Consider the following 26,305-nt stretch of genomic DNA (forward strand, 5'->3'; position numbering starts at 1 on the left):
GCCCTCAAATGAATCACTCACCACATGAAATGTCATTGCTTCTAAACGACCAGGATTTTTTTTTTCCTTCTGTGCAGGAGAGGAGGAGGTGGGTTACCACATCTGTACCCCATGACAGAGCTCGCTTGTAAAATCCGCTTAATGATTTTTCCTTCTGAGTTACATCTCATTTAATATTGTTGATCTTATCTTTGGCTTTACTCACCGCCTTGTGTATTGCTTATACTCTAGACGATGCTATAAAAATCATACCCCATGAACACACACTTTGCCACAAATTGCAACCATTGGACATAAAAGAATTAGGAGCTTCTAGGGGCGAGGAGGCCGATAATAAGCAAGGACTGTTGACAGGCTGCTAAGGACACTTCTAGGGAGCTGAATGTCTTACGATCACCAGATTGTGATTTTCAGGAAAATCCCAGTAGCTAAGTTTCCATATTTAGATTTTGATAGAGTCAGCAGATACTCCTGTGCTGAAGGTGGTCTGAATTAGTCACCTTTTAGACAAATGTGTACACCAGTACATAACAGCAGCTGATTTGGATTTTTGAAAGCGAGTTTTCAAGGACATACACTGTAGAATGAGGCAAGTTCTCTGATTTACACCTTCAGAAAGACGATGAATCAAAGTCTATTTGAGGCGGCAGAGTGCAGCTTTTTGGTGTAATGATACGAAGATTAAGGAAGAAAGATAAATATGAAGGACGTTTCTGTTTGGTGTGTGTGAACATATGTGTATTTATGGATGTACATACTGGACTGCTGCCTCATTACTGTTTAAACACAGCTGTAAAAGGGAAAATATTTTTTCATTCATTAAACTAAAACATGTCCCTAGTGCTTCCATACATGTTCTTGATGAGAGCAATACTGATTTTAGGAAGTCCTAGTCCATGTCAGGTCATGCAATTTCTAACGTGGTCTGTGTTGGACGGTAGATGACTTTCAGATGTACATGTCTGCTTTAATTTTAGCATTAATCCCTATTAGGCCTGCAGAAATAGTCAGCGTGAAAGATTTTGCTGGGATGACTTAATTTGGTATTTTGCAGGTGTGCGTTGAGGTGTTCTGTCCATGTAGTTGTTGAGAAGTATTTGAAAACACTGTGCAGCCAGTGAGTTACTCGAATACACAGACTTCAAGCCGACCATCTGCCCACTGACCCGTCATTGGTTATGGCCTTTCCATAAGAGTAACAGCAATGGAATGGAATATTATAGCTTTCAGAGTATTTTTCTACCTGTACCTTTTAAGTATGACTATCTTCCACGGGGGGAAATGATAAGAAGAGAGATGAGCCATGCTGCCCGGGTTACAAAGCACATGGTGCAAATCTAGAATCTTAGACCTTGAAACAGACCCTCCTGTTCTGTCTCACAACCTTTGTGTCTTTTAGCCTGGGTTGTTTTCAGTAAAATCCCAAATGTGCCTGAAGGTGCACCTCTTTTGTTTTGGGGAGTAGGTCTGGCCACAGGCAAGCACTGAATGCCTGTCAGTTTCCGGAATCTGGGACATTTGTTCGCGGACCCACTGGATTGGGCCAGTTTGACTGAATATATTCAGTGCTTGGGAGTCAACATGACAGCACTAGACTTTTGAGAGGCATTTATGCCTGTAATCCTGTTGGAGGTCTGATTATTCTAGAAGTAATAGGTTCCTGCTTGTCTTGTATAGAAGCATTAACTTAAACATACTTGAAAGTAATACCAGTAGATGCTCTTTCTGCAGATAGTATGTATTCATTTAATATTCTTTCCATTGAATTGACTCTAGGATTCTTTGACGGAGTGAAATTGTTGTCATCGGTGTTTGAGTCTTTCATATTCCAAAATCTGACAATTTCCACTGATACATATTCAAACCTTTTTCCTAAGGTTTAGAATTTTCAGGTATTCTAGTGAATGAAGAGTGATCTATTAGCATCTTCGTTTCTATCTATGGTTCTCTAAAAAGGATTCCATATATACTTACACAGCTGTCAAACTTCCTTCATAGGTTGAAGATGCTCATTTCAGTGCATGTGTCTATTAGCTGTTTGAAGCATTCAGCAAAAATTTCAGCATAATTACAAGATGTAGAGATGGTTATTTGTTAGTTACTAATACGTGTATTATCTGATCCATGCAAAAACTGAAAACTCACCGATGATATTTTGCATGCATTTGGGTGCCTGTTAGGATATCCATTCACTCTCTCCACTTGTGTGAGTTGGTTCCTTTCTCTAGATCATAGTGTAGAACTCTCTTTATACCAGTATTCGTGGAAACAGTGGAACGAGAAAGAGAATACACCGCTTTAAGATAAATATAGTTACTGATAATAGCAGCTAATATTATTACAGTCCTGTCCTTCTAAGATTAGTGTTCACTCCTAAGATTCCAGGAACAGGAGAACCTAATTATTTCAAAGGGTTTTGGAGTGAGATTTCACATACTGATCAGCTTTAAGACTCCTCTTTTGTTGTAATTAACGTGTGACTCATCTTGATATTGCTGATTTTTTTTTAATGTTGTAGGCGTAATGTTTATAATGAGCACTCTTATAGATTTGAGGATAGCTAAGAAGAACCTTGACATTTCTTTGCTATTTTCTAGTATTTCTCCCTGTGATTTCCATTCAGGTTTTCATCTGTATGCACCTCCTTACATACATCTTTGGTTATTTTCATTAATGGCGGCAGGCAGTTTTTACTAAATGTGTCTGTTTAGTAGAGCACGTTTAAGTGTATCCTCTGGTGAGTAGCAGTTTTAATTCATTTTTCCCACAAATGGATTTTTATACTTTACTAATCACTTTTGTATTAGAGTAGACATTGTGGAGTTGAAGGGAAAACAGGGTACAATTAATAGACCAAAATAAACTTTAAGTTTTTCTTGTCCGACCCCATTTTTTTCTTTTTAGAAAGACTTAAATCACCTCGTTTATATTTTCCAAAGCTTTCTTGCTCTTAAAAAAAAAAATCAGAGAAGTCACCTTTATAATATCAATAAACCATTGTGACCCACGTGATCAGATTTGATTTTAGGTTTGCACACAGCTCCCGCTACCCTTGACTGTTTCTTCTCATCTTAGTAAAGTCGGAAATCCTGGCCACACTCTTGAGAACACTGTGGACTTGGAATAAAATCACTCAGCTCTTTCTCAGGATGCTCTCCTCAGTGACAAATAAGTCCTTTATTTTCTGGTCCCGTTTTCCACGACGTGGCAAGTTGTCCACATGTTTACTTTAGCTACGAAGTTAGATGATGTCAGCTGTTGGGGAAGATGACCCGAGGACCTAGCATGGGTACCGGTGTCCCCCTGAAGGGTTAGGGGACTTGATGGTGTATGTGTTGCAGGAGAGGAAGAAGCAGCATGGGCGATGCCAAGCAGTAGGTAATCCGTAACAAAGAGGGTCTCTTTGCTGCTGATCAGGCTCTGAGCCTCCAAACAAAATCTAAGAGGCATTGGTAGCTGTTCCTCTGGCCTCGTTTATACATGCTCTTTTCCATTTCCTTCCTTTGAACCGGCAGACATGATTGGTAATGCAGACTCTCGTCTCCGTGACCGCCTCCGTCTCCCAGAGAGGAATACCCTGGAAGAGGAAGAGCTAGTGGCGGTCAGGGGGAGCCTGTGATGAGGAGAGCTAAGCTGTCTTCAGGCCATGAGTAAGGAGAGCATGAAGGAAAGAGCCCCAGGAGCTCACAGGACACAAATACCTGACAAAGCCTGTGTTGGAGGCTGGGTGCCATTGAGACTTGACCATGGCACGTGCCGGAACCTCTTAACAAGTCCGGGATCTCTTCCCGTCAAGATTCCCAGGTCACCACAGAGCCACCAGCAGGGTTTTTCTCCAAAGTTACACAAGCCGGCTGGAATCCGATGGGCTCCATTGCCCTCTTTGTCCTATCCAAAGAGGACCGCTTTCCCGGAGTCTCCCCTACTCAGTTTGAATTTCCTTGAATTGCGTGCTATCTCTTCGGTTACTGTACTCAATCCCATTTCTCGTTGGGCGGCATGGCATATGCCAACATCAGGAATGATTTCCATCACTCTCCTTTTATTTTTGTCTGAACCTTAACAGGAATTACTATTGTCTGACTTTCATTTCTCCGTGGGGTGGGGCCGGGCGGGGGGGGGGTGGCGTTCCTATGTCTTTTACTCTTTGGTGGTTTCATCTTCTTGCCTCTTACTTTGCTCCTCCTAGCTCACCGAGATCTTATTTTCTTCAGGCTTGGGCAATCTTTTCCTCTGACATTTGCTCTAACAATAGCATTTTATTTTAATATTCCTACAATACTGCACTCAGAATTTGGTAGTATTTGTTGGTCCAAAACATCTAGTCTCTGTGTGTATTCCCTATCAACTCTGTAGGTGTGTGTGATGAAAATCTATAACCATCCTGATTGTCATCTGGCAAGAATATCTACGTTCAGGAAATAGCTAGCTGAAGTCGTCCCATTTACTTTTGTCACTGCCTTTCTGTGTCTCTTAAAATGCTGGCAGATGTGCAACTCCAAATTGGATGTTAGACTATCTCTCTTTACGCTTTTTTTTTTTTTAATGTAAGCGAGGGTAGTTCTCTGCCATGTTTAACTACTCATTTGGGCCATATCACTTTGGCAACACATCCACTTGAGCAAATGTGTTCTTTTACACGGTGAACAAAGAAGAGGCCCGCTTTTGCTCTAATATTCACCCCCCCACACACACACACCCCCCACACACTGTCTTGCTGAGAAACATATGCAACATACCATTTTTCCTTTTCCATCGTTCTCTGTAGGAATTTTCAAGTGCTTCAATTCAATGTAAAAGTCTTCCTGTACACAGAATTTTACATTGGACTCGAACAGTTGGAAATCCCAAATACGTGGTTTAATCCCATAATTTATTGAAGTGGTATCAGAGATTTATTATTCAATTTGATCATCAGGATGGCATGTTTATACATATTTAATTTCTTGTTTCTCTTCTGAGTTGAGAAACTTATTAATCATAAGTCTCAGAACTGTCTTTGCTTATTCATGGTGGTCAGGGCACATAGTCTGAGATTCACTCTGCTGAATTCCGTATTCTTACTGATTTTTATTTCAAGAAGCTCCGTCTTGCGGTAGGTTGCACCTGATGTGAAGTCTCGCCATCAACTCAGTTTCATAAAAGATAACATGCTTTCTCACCGTCCCCGTCACCCTACCTACTCTGGATTTGATATTCTGCACTTTATCCCCCAAACATTTTATTCCATCTTATTATATATGCTTAATATGCTTAAAGAAGAGTGGTTTTAATTCTGACATATAAAATGGACTTGCAGGCACTTAATAGTCTTTTTCACCTTTGCTTTCTAAAATCTGGAGCATCAGATTTCAGAACATGGAAAAATTACTACAAATTAACTGGCATGTCCTGTCTTACTGCATCTTCCCCATCCAGTGGATTTTATTACTACGCTGTCCATTGGAAGTCATGACTGTATCCCAGTTCTCTGTGGGTAATTTTAACTGAACGAAACTGGTTCTAAAGCACAAGTTTTCTGTGTGTGTTTATGATGAGCGATTCTTTTAAGGGACTCTAAATTTTTGATCTTTGCTGGTTGTCTTTGGAATCTTTCATATGAAGATTGAAATCCAAGGGTTGAGTTCAAGGACAGATAGTCCTTCCAGATCCTTCCTGATGAGGATGATAAATTCATTCATGTGTACTCGTCTTACTTTTAGATCTACGTTCTGGTCAGTTTTCTAATAACCGATGGATAACTAATACCGCTGTTGTTACAACTTGGTCACTGATGACTTAGGAGTGGGAGGCTGGGCATTTTATAAGATAACTTTAGGAAAGAAATTCTGAATTAACAACTTTCACATAATTCACACTCTTTGATGATGACTTTTGTACTTCTTTTTTCACCTCCGGTGGCAGTTTGTTTTAAAATCCCATCAGGAATGTCCATTAGTTGTCTCCTCTTTTTGGTAGTGGTGGTGCGAATTTCTAATGAAAAGAAGACTATGTGCAGAAATGGATTCTGTGTTTAATTTGTAGTCCCACCGCGCAACCTGATGATCGATATCCAGAAAGACACAGCGGTGGAAGGCGAGGAGATTGAAGTCAACTGCACCGCCATGGCCAGCAAACCAGCCACGACCATCAGGTGGTTCAAAGGGAACAAGGAGCTAAAAGGTGAGGGGCAGCCTGCCCTATCCAGAAGTAGTAGGCGGGCACCTGACTCCAGCAGGGCCACACCTTGAGGGAAATTAAAGATGAATGCCAAACATGCCCCTAAAACAAAAATGCCCACTTAGATAGGGCTCGTAATCAATTGCTAAATGCATCTGAAGCCGGAGCATAAAAACATTTTATTGAATCTAACGCATATCCTCCCCCTGTTGTTTGAGGGTTTGTGGTGATAGGTGTTGCTAGATTTAAAAAAAAATTTTTTTTATTATGTTATGTTAATCGCGATACATTACATCATTAGTTTTAGATGTAGTGTTCCATGATTCATTGTTTGTGCATAACACCCAGTGCTCCGTGCAGAATGTGCCCTCCTCAATACCCACCACCAGGCTAACCCATCCTCCCACCCCCCTCCCCTCTAGAACCCTGTTTGTTTTTCAGGGTCCATCGTCTCTCATGGTTCGTGGTATGGCTAGATTTTGGCTCCGATGCTCAGAAAGAACTAGAACTCTTTAGACCAGGAAGAGTCACTGGTGGAGGTGTCCCCTGAACTCCGGATGTCCATGTTGTCCCTCAGTTCTCATTCACCCTGTGACCTCGGGTGGGTCAGCACCCCAAATTCTCATGTTGGACATTTAAAAAAAGGCTACCAGTCTTGATGGTGAATTCCGAGTCATTCTAACATGGATTACTGCACCATCAGCTTGCTGACTGTGCTTTCCTGTAGGGGCAGGTGTGTTAAGTACAGGAAGGATTGTATCCTAATTGTGGATCTGCAGGCACCCCCTTTCTCATGGAATCTGTAACTCATGTGCACGTTTCACCAGCCTGCTCTTTTGCAAAGTTTGCAGTTTGTGATAGTGATGCAGGCCACTCCTTTAACCTCGGCCTAGGCTGCCCCAGGGTTGATTCCTGTACCCTCAAATATCTGCCCCCTTAGCCAGCGCCTCAGCCACAGCCTGTCCCCTAGTTGACCCTTCTGTGTCAGTCATCCTGAGTTAACACGTGTGTGTCGGCCTTCCTACCCCTTGCTTTCCAAGGTTGCTTTGCAAGTAATAACTGGGGGCCAGACAGCTCTGGTCATTTGACAGAAACGCCAGCTGTGTTTAGCAATTTCTGCTAATATGGGGATATTAATATTACAGATTGTAGGAGATTCTCAGGCAGATGAAATGAGTGAATGTTTGTAAAGCATGTAGCTGGTATCTGGGCCAAGGTAAGTGCTCGGTGTGTGCTTCTTGAATAAATCAAGAGTGCCAGGAAGAAAAGAATAAGGCCTTTTAGAAAGGGGATATAAAAATCTATATCTAGAAACAGATAAATCTATATATAACAGCTTAAGTTTCAAAAAGCTTGCTCTGTTTTAATCTCCTATTTCCTAGGTATGGTTTTGGAAGGAAGGAGTTTCTCATTTCCCCTCTGCTTTTCTAAGTGAATTGAGCCATTAAATGCCTACCGATAAGTACAAAACATTAAAAGAAAGTTAATGGTGTGCCATGTCCCAGGGAGTGCTGAGTTCAGGAAAGGGGCTGCCTTGGCCTATTCATCCCATCCGGAAGCTTCCCCCCTCCTTTTCTGGGTGTTCTTGGACGTGTCTCCCGTCTGGCCCGAAGCCTCTATCTTACTTTGCTCTACCCACTGCCACTGCGGGTTTTTTTGTTGTTGTTTTTTCGTGGTCTTCTAAAAGTCTCAGAGTTTACACATTTCAATTATGTAAATCCATTTAGTTACTTTCCCTCTTAATTGTTGCTGATGGGGGTGGGCAGAGGGGATTGTTCATATCTCTATTCCTGATTGAATTACTTCGGGGATTTGGATGATGTCCTGGAATTTTTAAACCGCATGACAGCCTACTAGACGTTTCAAGTTCAGATGGTGGTTAGGGGTGAAAAGCACTTCTCTTTTCCTCCTCCAAAATGCCATAAGCAGTCAGATGGCAAAGTGGTTCAACTTTCAGCTGCCTTTTTGTGGGAGGTTTTAAGATAGAAGACAACATATGTAATGTATTTAAATAAAAATAGTATCTATTATGTGGGGTAGAAGTGCATCTTACATACTATCCTGTAAGGTTGAAAAGTAGAAAATTGTCATTTTACCCGTTATCTACCCACAGTTTAACCTTATCCCGAGTGGCTTCCATCACCTTGGTTAAAATAGCAATGTCAGGGCAGGGAGAGGAGTCTATAGAAACAGAGTGGTAGGAATTCACGCAACTCTGATTTCTTGGTATATTCGTGTCCCCCAGGCAAATCAGAGGTGGAGGAGTGGTCAGACATGTACACTGTGACCAGTCAGCTGATGCTGAAGGTGCACAAGGAGGATGACGGGGTCCCAGTGATCTGTCAGGTGGAGCACCCAGCTGTCACCGGAAACTTGCAGACCCAGCGGTACCTTGAAGTACAGTGTGAGTACCTGTCTTAGTCCGTTCAGGCTGCTCTAACACAGTAGCACCGAGTGAGTAGCTCATAAGCCACAGTCATTTATTCCTCACCATTCTGGAGGCTAAGAAGTCCAAGATCAAGGCGCACCATCGCGGTTGTGTTCTAAAGAAAGCCTTCCCTCTTCCTGCTTCGGAACTGCCTTCTTGCTATGTCCTCTCAGGGTGGAAGGGGCTAGAGATCTCCAGAGCTGCTTTCAAAGGCCCCGCCTCCTCATATCATCCCAGTGGGCATTGGGATTTCAACATAGGAATTTGGGAAGGGAGGGGCACAAACCTTCGTTCAAATCGTAGCAGTACCTGAGTATTTTATCCTGAGGGCATAGAGTAGCAGTTGCTTAAAAACTCTTCAGAAGCCATTTATTGAATACATATGATAGAGTTTATATCTTGTTGTCTTAGTAGTAAAATAATCAAAGGATTATTTTAGTGAAACACTGCCGTACTACAGAGTGCCAAAGAGGATTTTTGAAATACTACATTTAACCCAAATGGAAAACTTTAAAATGATTCCAATCTGTTCTATCACATGACTTAATTAATTGCACTTTATGAGTGTTGACTATAATCATTTCTATGTCAACTTCACAATGTAGGGTAGTCCCTCCCACTTTCTTAGCCCCAGCAGAAGTGCTGACTTTTTTTGTTATAGAGGGGCTTTTATTCCCCTTCTCCATTAGCATTTTGTTTTAAAGTGCATGTTCTCTTCCATTTTTAGCTTAAAGCATGGCAGTGAGTTTAAAAGTGGAACTCTTTGGAATCGGTGCCACAGCCTCAATGGCTTCATCGATAATAGCTAGATCGTGGGGAGTGAGGTTGTCTCCTCACTGTGCCCAATGAACTAAAGACATTCTCCTTGTTTTCTCTGTGGACTCTTCTGCTTGCCAAAATGTTTTCTGCACAAAACCATGCTTGCAGCAAAGTTGTGGCCAAGTAGCCAACTTCTCACTTTTTTATCAGAGAGCTTCTGTAACTGAGCCTCTGAAAGACTGCAGTTGATACTTGAGTGTGCATAGTGGGAAGGGTGCAAGAGTCTGGTTGGAAAGGCAGCCGCCGGGGGTCTGATAAAGGCAAAGCATTACAGTCTGTTAATTCTTCCGTTAATTTCCTAGCGTTGCCATAACTAATTACCACCGACTCCGTGGCTTAACACGACACATTTATTCTCTCGTAGTTCTAGAGGACAGAAGACTGGAATTGAGGGGTTAGCAGGACCACGCTCGCTCAAAAGGCACTAGGAGAAGAGTTTTTCTTGCCTTTTCTGGCTTCTGGGAGTCCCAGATATTCCTTGGTTTCTGGCCGTGTCTTTCTAGTCTCTTGCTTTGTCTCAACACGGTCTTCTCTTCCCTGAGTGTCTCTTAGACGGACACTTGCTGTTGGAGTTAGTGCCCACCCAGCTAATCCAGAATGGTCTCATCTCAAGATCCTGAATTTGATTACATCCACAAAGACTTCTCTTTCCAAATAAGGCCATATACGCAGGTTCCAGGGCTAGGAAGTGAGCCTGTCTTCTGAGGGCCACCGTTCAGCCCGCCACAATCGCTGGCTCAGTTGGTTAAGCGACTGCCTTCGGCTCAGGTCATGATCCTGGAGTCCCAGGATCGAGTCCCGCATCGGGCTCCCTGCTCGGCGGGGAGTCTGCTTCTCCCTCTGACCCTCCCCACTCTCATGTGCTCTCTCTCATTCTCTCTCTCTCAAATAAATAAATAAAATCTTTAAAAAAAAAAAAAAGTGACTTCTAATCGCTTCTCCACCTTGTGGCTAAAAGTAAATGTAAAAAGTTGCTTCTAAGACACTAATCCCATTCCAACCTTTTCTTACTCTGTGAGTTTGGCTCAATTTAACATTACATAATGCAGGTTTTTCTTGTTAATTCATTTCATCTCCATCATTATGTAGCTTCATTATGGGCATCATGCTTATAATTTTCATATCACTAAAACTATTGTGCTGTAATGTCCCTATAATGGGAAAACAGAAATGATCAGATATTATCTAAATTGGCAGATAGTAGATTTCTTGTGACTTTGTTAATATGTAATTCATTTAAGCAAACTTAATATCCATTAACTTCCCTTGTAGGGGCCCATTAGCTTTAATAATACATTAACTCCTTTGTGAAACCTGAGTAGACATTCACCCAGTCCCTGCCCCTAAACTCTTTCAGGGTCCCCAGAGTTATCTTCCAAATAGAATATAGCCCCACCCACCTATGAAATTACACTCACTCCCAAATGCAAAATATTTTAAGCACTATACCTCCTACCTCTTGGAAGACTTGATAATGATCTTTATAAGCCTTGTCTTCCATATTCCGTAGGTTCAAGAGAGATTTGTCCTTCTAAGAACAAGGAATAAAGCTGCATATCTGAATCCATTTGACTTCAGTCTTAGAGTACTGCTAGCCCTCAACCACAGGGAAGTGACCAATGCCTTCCAAAACGAAGACATACCTGTTGATCATTTTTAACTCTAACATGGCACTGTTGCAGGGTTCTTGTCTCACAGAGTTGAAGAATGAATCTTGCAGGCAATAGGGTGATGGAAGTGGAAGTTTCTTAGGGGAAGGTGAGAACAGAAAGGAAAGCTCTCTAGAGTGAGAGGGGTCCCCGATGGGTTGCCACTGAGGGCTTTTTATGGTCAGTCTTTTATAGAAAACTGACCAGGGAACTTGGTAAATACCTCATCTATAAATTTAGGACAAACAAGGTGGATTTGTAAATATTATGAAAATATCGCATCTATATTTAGAATAAACAAGATAGATGTGTTATATTTGCTTCTTTCTAGTTAATTTCTTGTCTATAATATTTCTCCACATCTGGAGTTTCTGTGAGCCTGGTTACAGAGCCCCCTACCTGTCTCTCCCTACCTAGCCTCGCCTGTCCCTTACTCAGCACCTTTTTATGGGAAACTATTGTTTTTTGTTTTTGTTTTTGTTTTTATCCAAAGTGAGCCACACAGGCATTTTCTTCTTGATACTTCATTTTTTTCGGAATGTATATAAAGAGAAAGTCTTTTTACATAAAAGAAGATTAAGAGTTGCCAACCATTATATTAATCTGAATAGGAATTGAGAGTCTTCTTTGGCATCTTAAATAAGACTGGTGCTCAAGAAAGTCACCAGACAGGGCGTCTGGGTGACTCAGTCGTTTAAAGCATCTGCCTTTGGCTCAGGTCATGATCTCCAGGGTCATGGGATTGAGTCCCAAGTTGGGCTCCCTGCTCAGGGGCAGTCTGTCTCTCCTCCCACTCGTCCTCTCAATCTCTCTCTCTCTCAAATAAACAAAATCTTTTAAAAAAAGAAAGAAAGAAAGAAAGTCACCTGATCATTCACTACGCTTCATTCCTGGAGTGCTACTAACAACTTGGCAGAGTCAGCTAGGAATTCCTTAAGTAGCTCCTCCAGACACGACTGGAATCCTCTACCTCATTTCCTACCAGCTTTACTCTCCTGGACACCAGCAGCTCTGCCATAACAAGAGCCTCCTGCCTCTGAAGCCGAAGGCGCTTGGTCCTTGGGTGCTAAGGCTTTGTTGGTCGTTGGCTAGCGCCAGTGGTTCAACCCCATCCCTCTTATGGCTCTCTCTGTAGACGAGCAGCACCGCGTCTTGATGGCAATGAGAAGAGATACTTAAATACATGAGATTCAGCAGCCAGTCTGCATGGATGGGGAGTCATTTTGGATACTTTATGAGGAGTATTAGACCCTCATTTTGTAATTGGCCCAAACCCTTAGCATCAGCATTTCTTAACCTTCTTAAAAACCCCTTTAAAAGTCCCATAGACCTGGAGAAGATGAACAAAATCACATATCCACCATGTTTTGCTTCCAATGTAAAGAGTCTGTTTATCCTACAGACTTCTAACTTCATTTATTCGAGGACCAGTTTTCCCATGTCCACAGATGATCCGTACTCTTTGCTCATTTAGAATTTGTCTTTAAGTCACTTTATTGCTTTTCCCTAACAAAGGCCTGTGAAAAAATATCAAATTAGGCATTTTATTTTGCTATGTGTGTTATGCTTAATAAATACATCAAAATAAATACACAAGTATTATTTTTAATGTCCTTTTCTTTGCTACCTAAAAAGATTTTTTAATAATATCATTTATAAGCATTAGGTTATTACCAGGAAATACTGAACTGGTCCGTGGACCTCAGATTAAGAACAGCTCTTTTCTGGGTAAATGAGACTACCTTGGGGAACTCTAACCTGTTGGAATTGGTATTCGTTATACTCACTTGGTTCAGTCCTGGCCCATTTTGCTACATGAAGCCTTCTGGGAACCGCTTTCTACCTCATCTAAGACCAGTTGGCTATTAACCAGGATATGACCACAGTTACATGACAGACAATGGATTTGAGTTCTGTATAAACTGCGTTCTTTTAAGAAGATATTTTTTAAAAAGGAAATAGCGAAGACCTACATTGTATATTGTTGAACAGCTTACTTTAAATCTGACGGGGAAAGGAGGAGAGGTAAACTGGAGAGCTGCCATGTTGCCTAGAAGACAAGGCTTGAGCTATAACTTGGAAATGCTTTTGTCTTGTGGATTTAAGTCCTAATTAATTGAACACAGAATTTTGCAGTGTTTGTTTGTTAGGACCCTTATTTGTGGTACCAGGAGAAATTGTTGTGCCCAATTATGTGAAGAATCAGCCAGATGTGTATGTTGTCATACTTTTAATAATCTTTAAGTTGGTGGTGAGTACAGATACTAATTGTGTAGTATGCATTGAAGTGATTAACATCAATGTAATTTATCATCTGGAGATTTCTGAACATAAATAAATGAGTTGTTTTGCTCAGCAAGGTGTTGACCCCTTCAGAATTAGTGAATTAAAGCCCCCCCCTCTTTTTATTATAAATATGAAAGGCACCACAATCAGCCAAGTGTTCAGTTATTTGATTTTCTGGGGCATTAGCCGCTCTTGTTTGTGACATTTCCCTGTTGGGTGCTCGTTTGCAAGCTCATTAATAAGGTTTTCTCATAGGAACAATCCTGGGAATGAAGAACATACAGTAGGCCTCTTAGTTTTCTGGCTTTCATTGTGAGGCTCAGCAAGGCTACGGCAGCGGTGACACACAGCTCAGTGTTTAAAACAGAAAATAATTATGCGCGGAAGCTGGAATTCAGAGCTCTCCTGCCTTAGATGTTAGGCAGAGGACAATTTGGCCTTTTAATGTCCTGAGCTCGATGACCCTAAATTCCTTCTGTGCATTTTTTTTTTCCTTCCACATGTCTGCATGCATGGCGTTGCTCGCACATTTACAACATGGTTGATTATAGCGGAGCGTGGTACAATCGCGGTTAGTGGAGTTTCAGATCTGAAGGAACGCACTCCTGTCAAATAAAAGCCTGTTTAAAGGAGAACAGTTCACTGGCTGCGCGTTAAAAGAAAACTGTTTAAATAGCATCAAGGTGGCCACACATAGCGACGTAAGCTGAGAATTCAAAGAAGAGCTGTGACCCTCAGTATGAAATTCAGATCGCTGTGCAAAGTGGGAAAAGCCTCACTCTGGACTGAGGTGAATCCGAAGCTCTTGGATGGCTGCTCTGTGTCTTTTGCTTTCCCCCATCACAGCCTTGCTTCTTTGAAATGGTTTGCAAAAATCCTCATCTTGTGAGGGTTTTGTGTGTGTGCGTATTTGTTTAAAAAAGAGAGAGAGAATGAGAAATTGAGATGAGTTTTGAAAGGGAGAATGAAAAAACACAGACTCTAGAAATGGATGTTTGAATACCTTCCCTTCTCCAATTATCATCTGATGGTTAATCGTGTACGTAGGCATCATTTTCAAAATGAGTTTTATTGACTCCATATAGGCAGATATTTTGTAAATCCATTTTCCTGTTCACCTAGGGTCCGGAGAAGACTGGATTTCTCCTTTCTTTCCCTCAGTTGGGGGAAAATTGGTCATTGAGGGGATGATCAAAACCTGTTCTCTATCTATGCCAAAATAAATGTTTTCTCTGGTACCGACAGTGCCCTGCAGTGAAGGAGGGAGAAAAACCTGGAAATAGGAAAAGCTTTCCTGCTTGGAGTGGAGGATAAAACCTCGTTTCCCAGAGCGGCTCCCGTATCCATCCTCCCCCCATCATTTCTGTTCCCAGATTATATTCTTCAAAGCATAATAGCTGGCGTTCCCCCGATTTGGCCTGTTTCTCTCTGATCTCCAGGCTCGCCTTTGAACAGAATCCCTTCTTCCTCCCACTCTCCCTTCCTTTTATTTTTTTTAAAGCAACGAATTGAGTTTCGGGGAAGTTATTTTGGTATTTGTTATTCCTCATGGAGACTCCCGGACTCAAATGAATGTTTGAGCTGTCATTTGTTGGGTGATCACAGGGCAGGGGCGGGGCCACAGTCCTGATATTATTAAAATACTCTGGAGCTTGTTCATGGAGCATGTTGCAGCACCAGAGGGGGCAGGAGGTGAGGGACCAATACTCAAAAAACAAAGAGTAAGTTTCGGGCCAGGACTGTTATGAGCAAGATTTGAGTGATGTGACCCGTCTCAAGAGAAAGCCACCACCTCTGCCTCCTCAAGGCAACTCGGCAGATGGAGGCCTCTTACTAAGGACGCTCGGTCCACATCTCACTGTCTGACCTGCTGTATTTGGGGAAGGTATGTCTCTGTGGCTGTGGACATTGAGCATTTCCACTGTGAAAGGAGTCTTCTCATGGTTTTTAACTCAAGGTCACATTTCAGTTCTGTGGAAGGTTAAATGGTTGTGAAGTTAAAATCCGAAAATCGAAAACAAGTGGTCAGACAACATCCTTTATGATTTCCCCGAAGATCCCACCTTAGAGATACACCAGAAATGCTAAATAAATGTGTAGTGAAAGGGAAGCATGTAAATCAGAACACCTGGGCTGAACCTCAAATTTTGGGAGCTGGATTGACCTTCCAGAAGAATAATACAATTATATTTTGTCCTAAGGGCTGTTGAAGTGATTCAACGGGGAGGCCGTGAGATTGGAGTAACTCTCATGCCTTGGGGAGCCCACAGAAGCAAAGGAAAACCTCAACCAAAGTCCCCAGGCTCCCAAGAAAATGAAACTGAAGCCACCACCAATCACGAACAGCCAACTAGGCTTTCCCCAAATAAGGCAACTGCTTAAGCCACAGCCAATCAAATAATGGCCCTTGCTTTCCTTCCCTGTCTTCTCTGTAAAGACCTTTCCCCTAGCTCCTGTGGCTGGAGCATTTTCAGTGTGGTGTTGCCCTATTCAAACCATGGATTTTCAAATAAACTCTCAAAAATGTTACTGTGCCCAGTTTATCTTTTAACAAGGTTAAGATGTATTCATGAGCTGATTTTTTTTTTTTTTTTTTTTTGAGTCAGTAGCAGAGCGTGGAGTAGGAGTCCACGCCCTGGTATTTCTCCAGCTTCTCATGCATTCATTCACTTGGTAAGCAAGTATTGAGGGCCTACTGCATGTGCTGGGCGCCAGGATACAAAAGACTCAAAACTTTTGTTCTTACAGAGCTGACTTTCCTATGGAGAAAATCATGCTGTAAGGCTTTTCCCATCCAGCATTCACTTCCGATTTTAAAGATTTCTCAAAGATAGGGAGGAGTATATGAGTGTGCCGCCCATTTCAAAAAGCACTGGAAACATAATTTTCTGTTGCAACATCACAGAATAAAATTTGCTTTTCAGTCTCCACGGAACCACTTGCTCGTTGCAACAGGCAGGAATTGCATTCTGCTGCAGGGTTGTGGCAATGCTTCTTGGTCCCGCATCTCCCAACAGGTTTGACTCCTCCTATTCCTCCTGGAGCGCGGTTGTAGTGCTCCAATTCCTTCAACAGATGCAACAGCAGGAGGTCCTTCACCTTGCAAACAAACAAAATAAATGGCAGTGAGAATTATTCATGAATGTGTCATGACGTTAGAAAGCAAACCTTTTGCAAGATGTGGAAGTCCTCTGAAAGCTCGGTGTGACTGTTCTCGAACCCCGCCCAGTCACCTCCTGCTACCGGACACTGTCTTCCTTCGGTGCAAAGCTGGCCTCTCCTGGCAATCCAGGCAGCCGTATCGTGGGGGCTGAGTCTTGCCTCGAGCTCCAGAAAAACCCCTAATACTCACCAAATCTCAGGTTAATCTTTGCATGGTCGTGCTCCTCCAGACTGCAGTAATCCTCCATGATTGACAAAGCCCCTTCAGTTGAGGCCTCCCCACCTGAATGCGCAGGTGCTGACCCAGACTTCTCCCAGCCATTCTGATACGTCTGGGCACTTGCTGCCCTTGAGTTCTCCCTGGTCGAGGCCCTGAGACCATTAGCATCTGCTCCGCAGGCATCCAGTCCCGTTCTCACGGATTTTCGGAAATTAGACGGAATCTAAGTAAGGGCCACGAAGAGCCTGTGTCCCGAATGCAGTCACAGGAGCAAATTTGCACCCAAGCCCTTGGACCTGGTTGCACTTAGTGCATCAAAGGACATTGGATGCCTACATTCCCTGATTTAGAAATTCTTGGGGTGGGGGGGTGTCAGGAGCCCCTGGGGTAATAAGTCTCGCGCTGGGATATCAGGCATCTTCCTCATGCCTCAGCTGTACTCTTACCTGGTACATGGGAAGGATGACATCCCAGGCAAAAGGAAACTGCAAAGTACCCTTTTATTTATTTATTTTTTTAATAAATAATTTTGAAAACCTGCTACGTTAGTGTTGTGATCTAGAGAGAAGGAGACGATGACTTTTCATTTACATAGGAAAGTGAATACAGGTTACAGAGTCTCGAGCTTCATCTTCTAGAAAGATCATAGAACATGGTGCAAGGTCAGACTGGCATGAAATCAATTGTAATCTGCCAGCAAGCCATTCTTAACCTCTTTAAGAGTTTCCTTTTATATATATTTTTCCCTTTATAGAGAGAGCAAAGTACATTTAAAGAAAGTCTCATCAAATTGGAATGTCTTTCTAATATTATTTTTTTAATTGGTTGCTCCTGCAGTGTGACCCAAAGCCTCCTGGCATTTAACCCTCTGTGTGACTTTGACTAATGAATGAATTGTGTCTGCTATAAGAGTCTTGCTAAATGTCTTTTATAGGGTTTTTAAAAAATTACAGTGTATTATGAAAACCTCCAATCCCTCGACCTAATTGATTGGCTGTTGGTGATGCCATCTCTATAACTGTAATTTTCCGTAAGTGCACAGACCTAACTATTTTTCTTATTTTTATATAGCAGTTCCATTTTATAATGACATTAAGCCCTTCTGAGCGATACGTTTCTAGGCAGTTATGGCACTTGGGTAGAAAGTGTCATCTGGCTTGTAGCCTTGTGCCTTACAATACCAGCCGAGGCGTAAAATGATCACCCAGAAAATGTACTGGGCCTTACCTCATTACTTACAAATAAATCTTGGAGTCTGGGTCTATCTCAGAAAAGCTTTGGTGGGTTACAACGTTTGATTTATGAACATAATTAAAATATAAATGATGAGCTTTGGGCTATTCAGTCAGCCATCTGGATTGTGCAGGATTTTGACATACTCACATTGTAGTCAGGATCTTCCTGGGAAAATTTAACCTCCCTGAGTTCTAGAGGTGCCGGTGGAATCCCAGGGTGTCTGGGCCACCTGTTGAGCATAGATGGGTTCCTCTTTCGGGGCAAAAGAAGGGGATGGATCTTGGCACATAGATCACCTGTGTGGTTCGTGGGCTGGGTATGAAGATGGCTCAGCTGCCCCACAGTCAGATAATATGCATATAAATACTGCAGGTGTCAATAGAGGAGGACATTTTTCTGTATAATACAAACAAGATTAATGTTTACCTTCTCAGCCAGCTATTAAGGTAATTGGCAGTGGTACCCCTGAGTAGATGGTAGATGTTTCTCCAGGAACCTGAGGAGTAAATTGAGAAAATCCGTTATCAAAATTGAAGGTGCATTTTCTATGGCTTTAGTAGGATTTTTTTTAAAATATAAGTTCCAGGTACAGCAGATCTTAGCTTGCTCTTCCTAATTTCTGTGAGTAATTGGCAACTGGGAAACAGCCATTAGTAACATAAAAAAAGCATTTAACTAGAAGTCTGTGGTACTGAAGAGAGGCAAGAGTGGATTAGATTTTCAACACTCTCTTTATTATTAATGGAAGTTGAGCACGTAAAACCCTTAGTGCACTGTGCTGAAAAATATACCCTCTCTGTTTGCTTGTAAATTACACAAGGGGGAGAAAAAAACGAAAAAACCTTCCACATAGGCCAGCAGGCGTCCTGCTTCTCCGTAATTAATGGGCGGAAGTCAGCAGAGCATGGAAAATGTAGTCCTTCTGTGGATCAGAGATTAACCTATAAGCAAATGTTACATTTCAGCCCAGATTTTGGGCTTTAAATTTAGCCTCACCCAGAATGGTTCCTAGGTAAGAATGACAGAGGTTTCCTGACCAGGAACCCCATTAAGTGCTCCTGTTTCTAAATGTGAAATTTAAGGGAGCGGGTCTGGCTGTCGGTGTTTTCAGTAACATAACCTTCTCCCGTTGCTTGCTTTATTTACTTACTTACTTATTTAATTTATTTATTTGTATCTTGTGTTTGTAATAAACTTCACCAGCCAGCTCTGTGTTGATGTGTTATACCACCAAAAATAATAGACTCGAGTATGTCACCCAATGGTTGTATTTAGCGTAAGCTATAGTCTAGAGCTCTCCAAGGAGGGTGGCCCACAGCTCTTGCTTCTACCCAGCAAGCCAGTCCTCATTCAAGGTCATCGTGTTTATCCTGTTTCTGCCTCTCTTTAGTGATGACTTTCCCAACCCATGACCAGTCCCTGGACACCTCCATGCCATTTTGCTCTCGAACGTTCCCTTTGCCAGCAAGTCCAAGAATAGAACTGTGTTACTTTGCAAGGGTCAGCTGGAGCTTTCGGGCCTGTTAACTTATGTCCCTTGGGCAACTGGCTTAGCTTCCCAGCAAGGGTTACCCATTCACAGTGTGCAGTGCACACTGGTGAACAAGAAGACGCTCCTGAAAGGTTTTGAATGCCACGCGGTTTTCAGAGACAGAAAGATCTGTGATGAGAGCGAGACTGTACCAATGTGTCTGGAAGGCAGCTGTCTCCCGAGAGGACCCCTTCGTGCAGCTTGTTTTAGCCGCGTACAGGTTGAGATCAGTTGAGCCCTGCCATATTTCTGATTTCCTTCTCAGTCCATAGGATGAATGTTAATGAGCTAAGCACTGCTTGTAAAAGGCCAAGGGGCTGTTGTTTAGGTGGTGTGATTGTCTGAGAAAGTAAAGTTATGGAAATTGTTTTGACCTTTCAGCCAAGTGATGTCTTGCCCTCTCACATTTGTTACTCTTGGGTACGTTTCCAAAAATACACATTTATAGAGCCGCTGCATTAAACGAGAAAACTGATTTAGGGATTAATAGCTTGTTAGTTCAGCAGAGAAAAAAAAAAAGTCTCCCAATTCCTTTCAGGTTTTATTTGTAAATGTATTTGTATGTGTTTCTAAGTTAATCCCAATCCCTTCTGGTTCCCTCCCTATGCCCCATACCTCCCACCATTCATCCCTTGGGCCCAAACCCCCGCAAACTCCAAACATGGGTTTTAAGTAGCCAGTGGATATAATAAGAACCCCTGTGTCACTTGGCTAAGTACTTGACTGCCTTCAGAAGCTGTACTTGGTTTTAATTATGGATTGCCACTGGGAAATATACTTTTGAACCAGAAATCCCAACATTCGCAGGGCTGCCTCTCGTTATCTCCATGACCTTGGACTGGCTACTTCATCCTCTGAGTATCAGTGTTCTGATCCCTAAAACTGGGCTTATTCCACCACCAATGACAGTTCCTACTAGAGCCAGGCCCTCAGTACCTGTCTGCTTCCTTCCTTCTCGTGTATAGACATTGAGACATCAAAGAGTTTCGTTGGGACCACCAGAACCTCCCATTTCTTTATTCTCAAAGCCATTTGAGTGGAATTCAGAAGTTTAGCCTTTCCCATTTGAAATCCAGAGCATGGAAGAGGCAAACTTATTAATATGCCTTGTCACAACATATTGTCACATAGTAATATATGATACATGATAAAATGTATCAATTCTGAGCACCACAAATATCTGTGGCTTCACCTCAGCATGAAGGCAAATGAATTTCCTTTAGCTTGAGTGAGTTTGGAGATAAACTTCAGTGTAACAAAATGTATTTCACAGGAAATGTTTGATGTGGCGCAGTTAGCTTATGAATCTCTTATCTGTTCGCGGTTCACTCCTTGGAGTTATTAGTCAATTTAATTTGAGCAAATGCCAGGATTACTAACTAATTGGGAGGCTGTTAGTGCAGGCATGAGGATGGGGAGAGAGGGAGTGGTATGGGTTTGTGGCAGCATGCAAGTCTGATTTTTTGCCTGATATCATTTGCTAAACATGGTACTTTGTGTTGTTGTCGCACAGATAAGCCTCAAGTGCATATTCAGATGACTTACCCTCTACAAGGCCTAACCCGGGAAGGGGATGCGCTCGAGTTAACATGCGAAGCCATCGGGAAGCCCCAGTAAGTTCTGAAGGCCAAGGTTGGCAGAGGGTCATGAGCAGTAAATGTCAAAACACGGAAATGTGCGTTCACAAGTCACCAGCCTGTCACCTGTCTCCTGCTGTAAAGGATGAGAGATATTTCAAGCACTAAGGAATATTCAGTGAAGAGGGGAATAAATACCTGTGGTTGGTTCTTAATGGTCCGGATTGGGAGAAAAAATGAAATGCCAGCTAAGATTGAAATCTCAGCTAATTCTATTTTATTATCATCAACATGATTGTCAGAACTATCTTCTGTCACAAAAAATAATCCTAATAATTTTTAGTATGCCCACAATCTCATGATGAATCTGCTACCTTCTGTGTTAATGTCTAAGCTGCTGGAAAGATGGTTTTCAGACTTAAATTAAGCCGCTGTGATTAGGGCCAGCCATTGGAAAATGAATTTGCCCTACCTTGAATTTTGCTTCTCCTTCCCTCAAAGAAAAGTGACTCCTAGAAATATTTTTGTTAGTAAGGAATGGTCCCAGAGCTTTTTCTCAAGGAATGTATGTATGCCATTGCAGAAGAGAAAGAACCTACTAACGCTCTTATTTTATGGAAAAGCACAAGGAAGCTGCTTCCCTGCCGAATGAATGAAAGTGAATTAGGGAAACCGCTGTATATCATCACTAATACAGGAAAAAAGCCATGTAGTGGGGCCGCTTTAGACGTCCATCCAGTTTCTCATGGGGAGAGGAGAGAATCTCCTCTTTCTAGGAGAGTGAAGATTGTCTTTAACCGTTTCTTACAGAAAAAACAATCCACGGAATCCTAAAATGGAACAAGTCAGTGTCGAGATAATAAGCCCTCAAACTTTGAGCGGTCCCCAGCAAAACAAAACAAAACAAAACAGCATTGAGCTCCCTCTGCTGTCCCTGTGGTATGATTTTTTTTCCCTCAGAGTTTTTATTTTTTTATTTTTTTTTTAAAGATTTTTATTTATTTATTCATGAGAGACAGAGAGAGAGAGAGGCAGAGGGAGAAGCAGGCTCCCAAGGAGCAGAGAGCCCGATGTGGGACTCGATCCCAGGACCCTGGGATCATGACCTGAGCCGAAGGCAGACGCTCAACCATCTGAGCCACCCAGGCGCCCTCCCTCAGAGTTTTTATTAACCAGCCTATCACAATTTTCATGCTCTGAGCATCTTAAGGAAGCTTCCCCGAGATCTCTAAAGCACTGTCCCCGTTACTGCTAAGGCGTGATCTCTGACTAGGGACCGGGGAGCCAGACGGAGGCTGCCATCCGCTCTCTCCCACTTCACCCCTCCCTGTGTCGGGCTTCCCTCTCCTCGGACTAGAATCTGCTTCTGTCTGTCCTCACGCCATGTGCAGCTTTAAAGATGACCTTTAGGAAGTAGGAGGCGGTCTTGGTTCTGTTTGGCTTTTCCTCTGGTGTTGCCAAGTTACTTGGTTTGAAACCCTTCAAGCTTTGGCGGAGCGATCTTTTTCTCCTTGGAACATGGCAAAAGATGCAGATCTTTCTTTTTGTCAACTGTTTGGACTATGCCCTGGTTAGTGGCTTACCTTGCTTGCCTCAAAAAAAAGAAAAAAAAAAAATCCATTGGAGAAAAAGAAATTCTCCCAGACCCCTCGCCACTTGCAATACCTATATTCAGCCACATTAACCACATTTACGGTATATGGCTTTGCTAAACTCTATTTTGTTTCTGTGGTTTTTTTCCCATGAAGAAGGTACTGTGTTCAATTGAATGTGCCACGGGACAGTAAATTACATGTTTCCTTCAGGACATTTATGGCAGAGAGGGTATTTGTTCCTCTCAGATCGGAACGGGTGTATGGTTTTGTGAGCAAGCACGCACTAGTCTGCTGCGATCCCTTCTAGCATATTACCTATTTATTTTCTCAAGAAATTGCATACAATAAAAATGGTAATTTAACTTGCCATTAAATGTTGTGAATATTCTCAGCACTTACCCCCACTGATTGTTTCAGCTGTCAAGCAGCAGGACATTAGATCTGATTGCTAGGCAGACCCATTTGCCATTGCCTGCAAGGAGCACATATGTAGGACTAATTTTTAAATAATTTACTGGGTTGTGATGACAAACCCATGTGTAATTAAAGAAAAATTGTAACTTCACATCCCATTTGAAAATTGGAATGCTACTCGACAGGGCTAACTTGGGTGTTCGCTCATCATTAAGCAATGGGTCTTTGGTCCTGTCGCCACTCCTGGAGGTAGCCGTGGGGACCGACAGGAAGTTACTTCTGTGCCCGCATCTCTGCTGCCCTTCTTTAAAATGAGAGTTTCAGGCACAATCATCCACGTGGCCCCGATGTCACACGAGGTTGAGGGAGCCACCTTGGAGAACGCGCATTTTAGATTCCGTGAGTTTGAAAGATACTTGGTGCGTGTGCGATTTTGGCTCTGGAGCATCTTGTGAAATTTGCTTTTCCCTGATGGACACAAACGTGGTACTTTAAATCCCTAAAACAAACATGCCTCTGAGCAAGTGCCATAAGGAGCCCATGTGGAGATGCGCCCCTCAGTGACTGACCCGGACCCAGAAGCCTTGCCCTTGAGCCGCAGGGCTTGCAGGTGCATGCAGAGAGGGAGAGGGTGACAGCATGTGGGACTCGGAGAGCCAGGAAAGCAAGGCATTTTGCAGAGGAACACATAGATAAGGTGGACTGGGTTGGGGGAGGCAGGTTATGGATAGGGGTTAAGGGGAAAAGAAATGATTGCACATTTCCCGAATGAATAGAGGTGGTTTTTCCAACAGCAGAGGTCAAAAGAAAGCAGCATTCAGATGTAAAAGTCTGGGGTTTTTTTGTGAAACTTGAAATCCCTTTAAATATCACAAGCGGCTTCTAAAGCAACAGTCTTGGTGTATTAGTAACCGTCAGAGTAATGCATGTATCACTAGCCAAGAATTTGCTGTTTTCCCCCTAATTAATGAGATGATTAACGATGGGTGAGCTCTGTCCTGTTTGAATTGGTGTGAAACCACACAGCAGGGCATAAAAATAGGGTGCATTGGTTTATTTACTGATTTGTTAAAGATGAATTGGAAATAATGAGACTCCTGCTTATGGTCTTTTGAAAGTTTTTCAACACCTGATAATGTTTTGGTTTTTCTTTTTTTTTTTTTAAGGTCTATTCCAAACAGACTTAGGGGGGACTTCACAGCTGTAATTTTGTGAACTCAAAACATGTCCTTAATCGTGTCATCCTACATGTGACTCCTGTAATGCGTGGGTGGGAAGCCGATGCCCACGTCTTGGTGGGAGGTAATGAAGCAGCCTGTGTTCGTCCTCTTTCCTCTGCAGGCCGGTGATGGTGACCTGGGTTAGAGTCGATGATGAAATGCCTCAGCACGCCGTCCTGTCCGGGCCCAACCTGTTCATCAATAACCTAAACAAAACAGATAATGGTACATACCGCTGTGAAGCCTCTAACATAGTGGGGAAAGCTCACTCGGATTATATGCTGTATGTTTACGGTACGTGGACGCTAAACCGGTCTTCTACTAGACACATTTACTTGTAGCTGCTGCTTGTGATCCCCTCCCAGAGCTTTTGGTCCAGTTGAAAACCGAAAGCACATTTGTTTTCTTCAAGAACTTAAAGAAGCCTGGCCTGAGGTAGACCCCAGCGTCTCCACCTGGGAGGGCAGTGACTTTTCTTCTCTCCCTCTAATCGTGGGGATTTCCCGCTAGATCATAGTCCTTGGTCACGCTGAGCAGGCGAGCTATGTCCTCAGGCACGAGCAATGGAGATTATGTTAGAAATAATGACTGCAAAATTCAGCCTTACCAATTAATGACTATTTAGCTCAGAAAGTTTATTCCCAGTGGTATTTTCCTGTGATACCTCAGCTACCCTCTCTCCTGCTTTGATGAACAGAAGTATCCTGTTTTCAGCATGAAGCTATAACATTCCCGAAGATGTTGCAAGCCGGTAAATACTTGGAGAAAAAATATAGGGTCCTTGGTAGCTACATAAACCACCACTAGCTACTCCCTTAGACACGAATGCATTTATTTTTAAATTTGTCTGTTTTCTTAATATCTTTTCACAGGACTATTAAAGCGTATATTATCATGAATTGCATTCTCTAACAAGCAAATATTTATTGAGCATCTACTACGTGTCAGGCATTTTAGACTTTTTCCCATTTATATCTTAATGTCAGTTTTGCGTCTGGTGAATATTCTCTATTTAGTTGAGGAGTGCGCTGCCTCTCTAGCCTTAGGATCACAGACTGAGTCTCTTCTGTCCAATCGAAGTCCCTAGGTTGGTTTTATACCAGGAAGCATAGTCATCAACTGACATGACACGGAATGAGTAACCACAGGCCTGAAAATTTCGGTATCTTATAAATATATGGATATGTGTGCACATTTCTTTCTTCCTGTTAGCCCTGTAAATTATCCAAGTATAAGTGTATGTGAATATACCCCTACACACATAGAACCATACCTATGGAATATTGACACCATTATATCTTAGAACCTGGCCACTTTCCTTTTGAAGAAAAGAGGAGTCAGTGTCTTTTTGAGGACATAGAAGCATGTTTTATACCATATCTACTTGGATATTCAAATATAATCCTCATGATCTAATCCTGAGGTTTTAGGGGTTTTTTTTCCCCCTTTTAACATAATGCAGAATTATAGGATCATATCTACTCACCTGATTTGTAAACTTCTGAGATGTGTTTTCTGCATACGCTACCCTTGTGGTCTGTGCCCTACACATGTAAGAGCATTAATTCTCCCCAGTGGTTGAGGAGATCCCAGCGAAGGGGACAGCAGTCCTGTGTAGGTGCCGGGGGTGCCCCGGGCCCCCTTTTCAGTTGACATTACACAGCCACCCTGTGCCTCAGACTGTTCACGGTCCGCTGATGTCAGGGGCTGGAAGGTAAATCTCTCTCTGTATGTGAGGGCTTGAGCCTCCCACAAGCCCCCTCCATTGCTGCCCCCCAGGTTCACGGTGGGTAACAGCAGCAGCAAATTCCCACCAGTCTAGTGTATGCTGCCTTGATCCAGAAAACTAAGTTATCTGGGAAAACAACTCTGCTTTATCATCCTTCCTGTTGCCACCTCTCAAGACAAGAAACATTTTGTGGATTTGATGGACACAGATGTCTCTGAAACCTTTGGGACGCCAGCTTACGGCTAGCGTTTGTTGAGCGCTCACTATGGCCCACTGTTGC

General features: G+C 42.6%; 1 protein-coding gene across 3 annotated transcripts in view; it reads left to right on the plus strand.

Annotated features, from left to right (window-relative positions):
* CADM1 (cell adhesion molecule 1) overlaps positions 1 to 26,305 on the plus strand; it is a 321,409-nt gene that overhangs the window by 258,436 nt on the left and 36,668 nt on the right. For all 3 annotated transcript variants that reach the window (XM_044919820.1, XM_021696623.2, XM_044919819.1), the window contains exons 4-7: positions 6,025 to 6,162; positions 8,405 to 8,563; positions 21,004 to 21,103; positions 24,418 to 24,590. In XM_044919820.1, the coding sequence (XP_044775755.1) occupies positions 6,025 to 6,162; positions 8,405 to 8,563; positions 21,004 to 21,103; positions 24,418 to 24,590 (570 nt within the window). The remainder of the gene's footprint in view (positions 1 to 6,024; positions 6,163 to 8,404; positions 8,564 to 21,003; positions 21,104 to 24,417; positions 24,591 to 26,305) is intronic.

The sequence above is a fragment of the Neomonachus schauinslandi genome, chromosome 11, assembly GCF_002201575.2.
Source record: "Neomonachus schauinslandi chromosome 11, ASM220157v2, whole genome shotgun sequence".
NCBI classification, from domain to species: domain Eukaryota; kingdom Metazoa; phylum Chordata; class Mammalia; order Carnivora; family Phocidae; genus Neomonachus; species Neomonachus schauinslandi.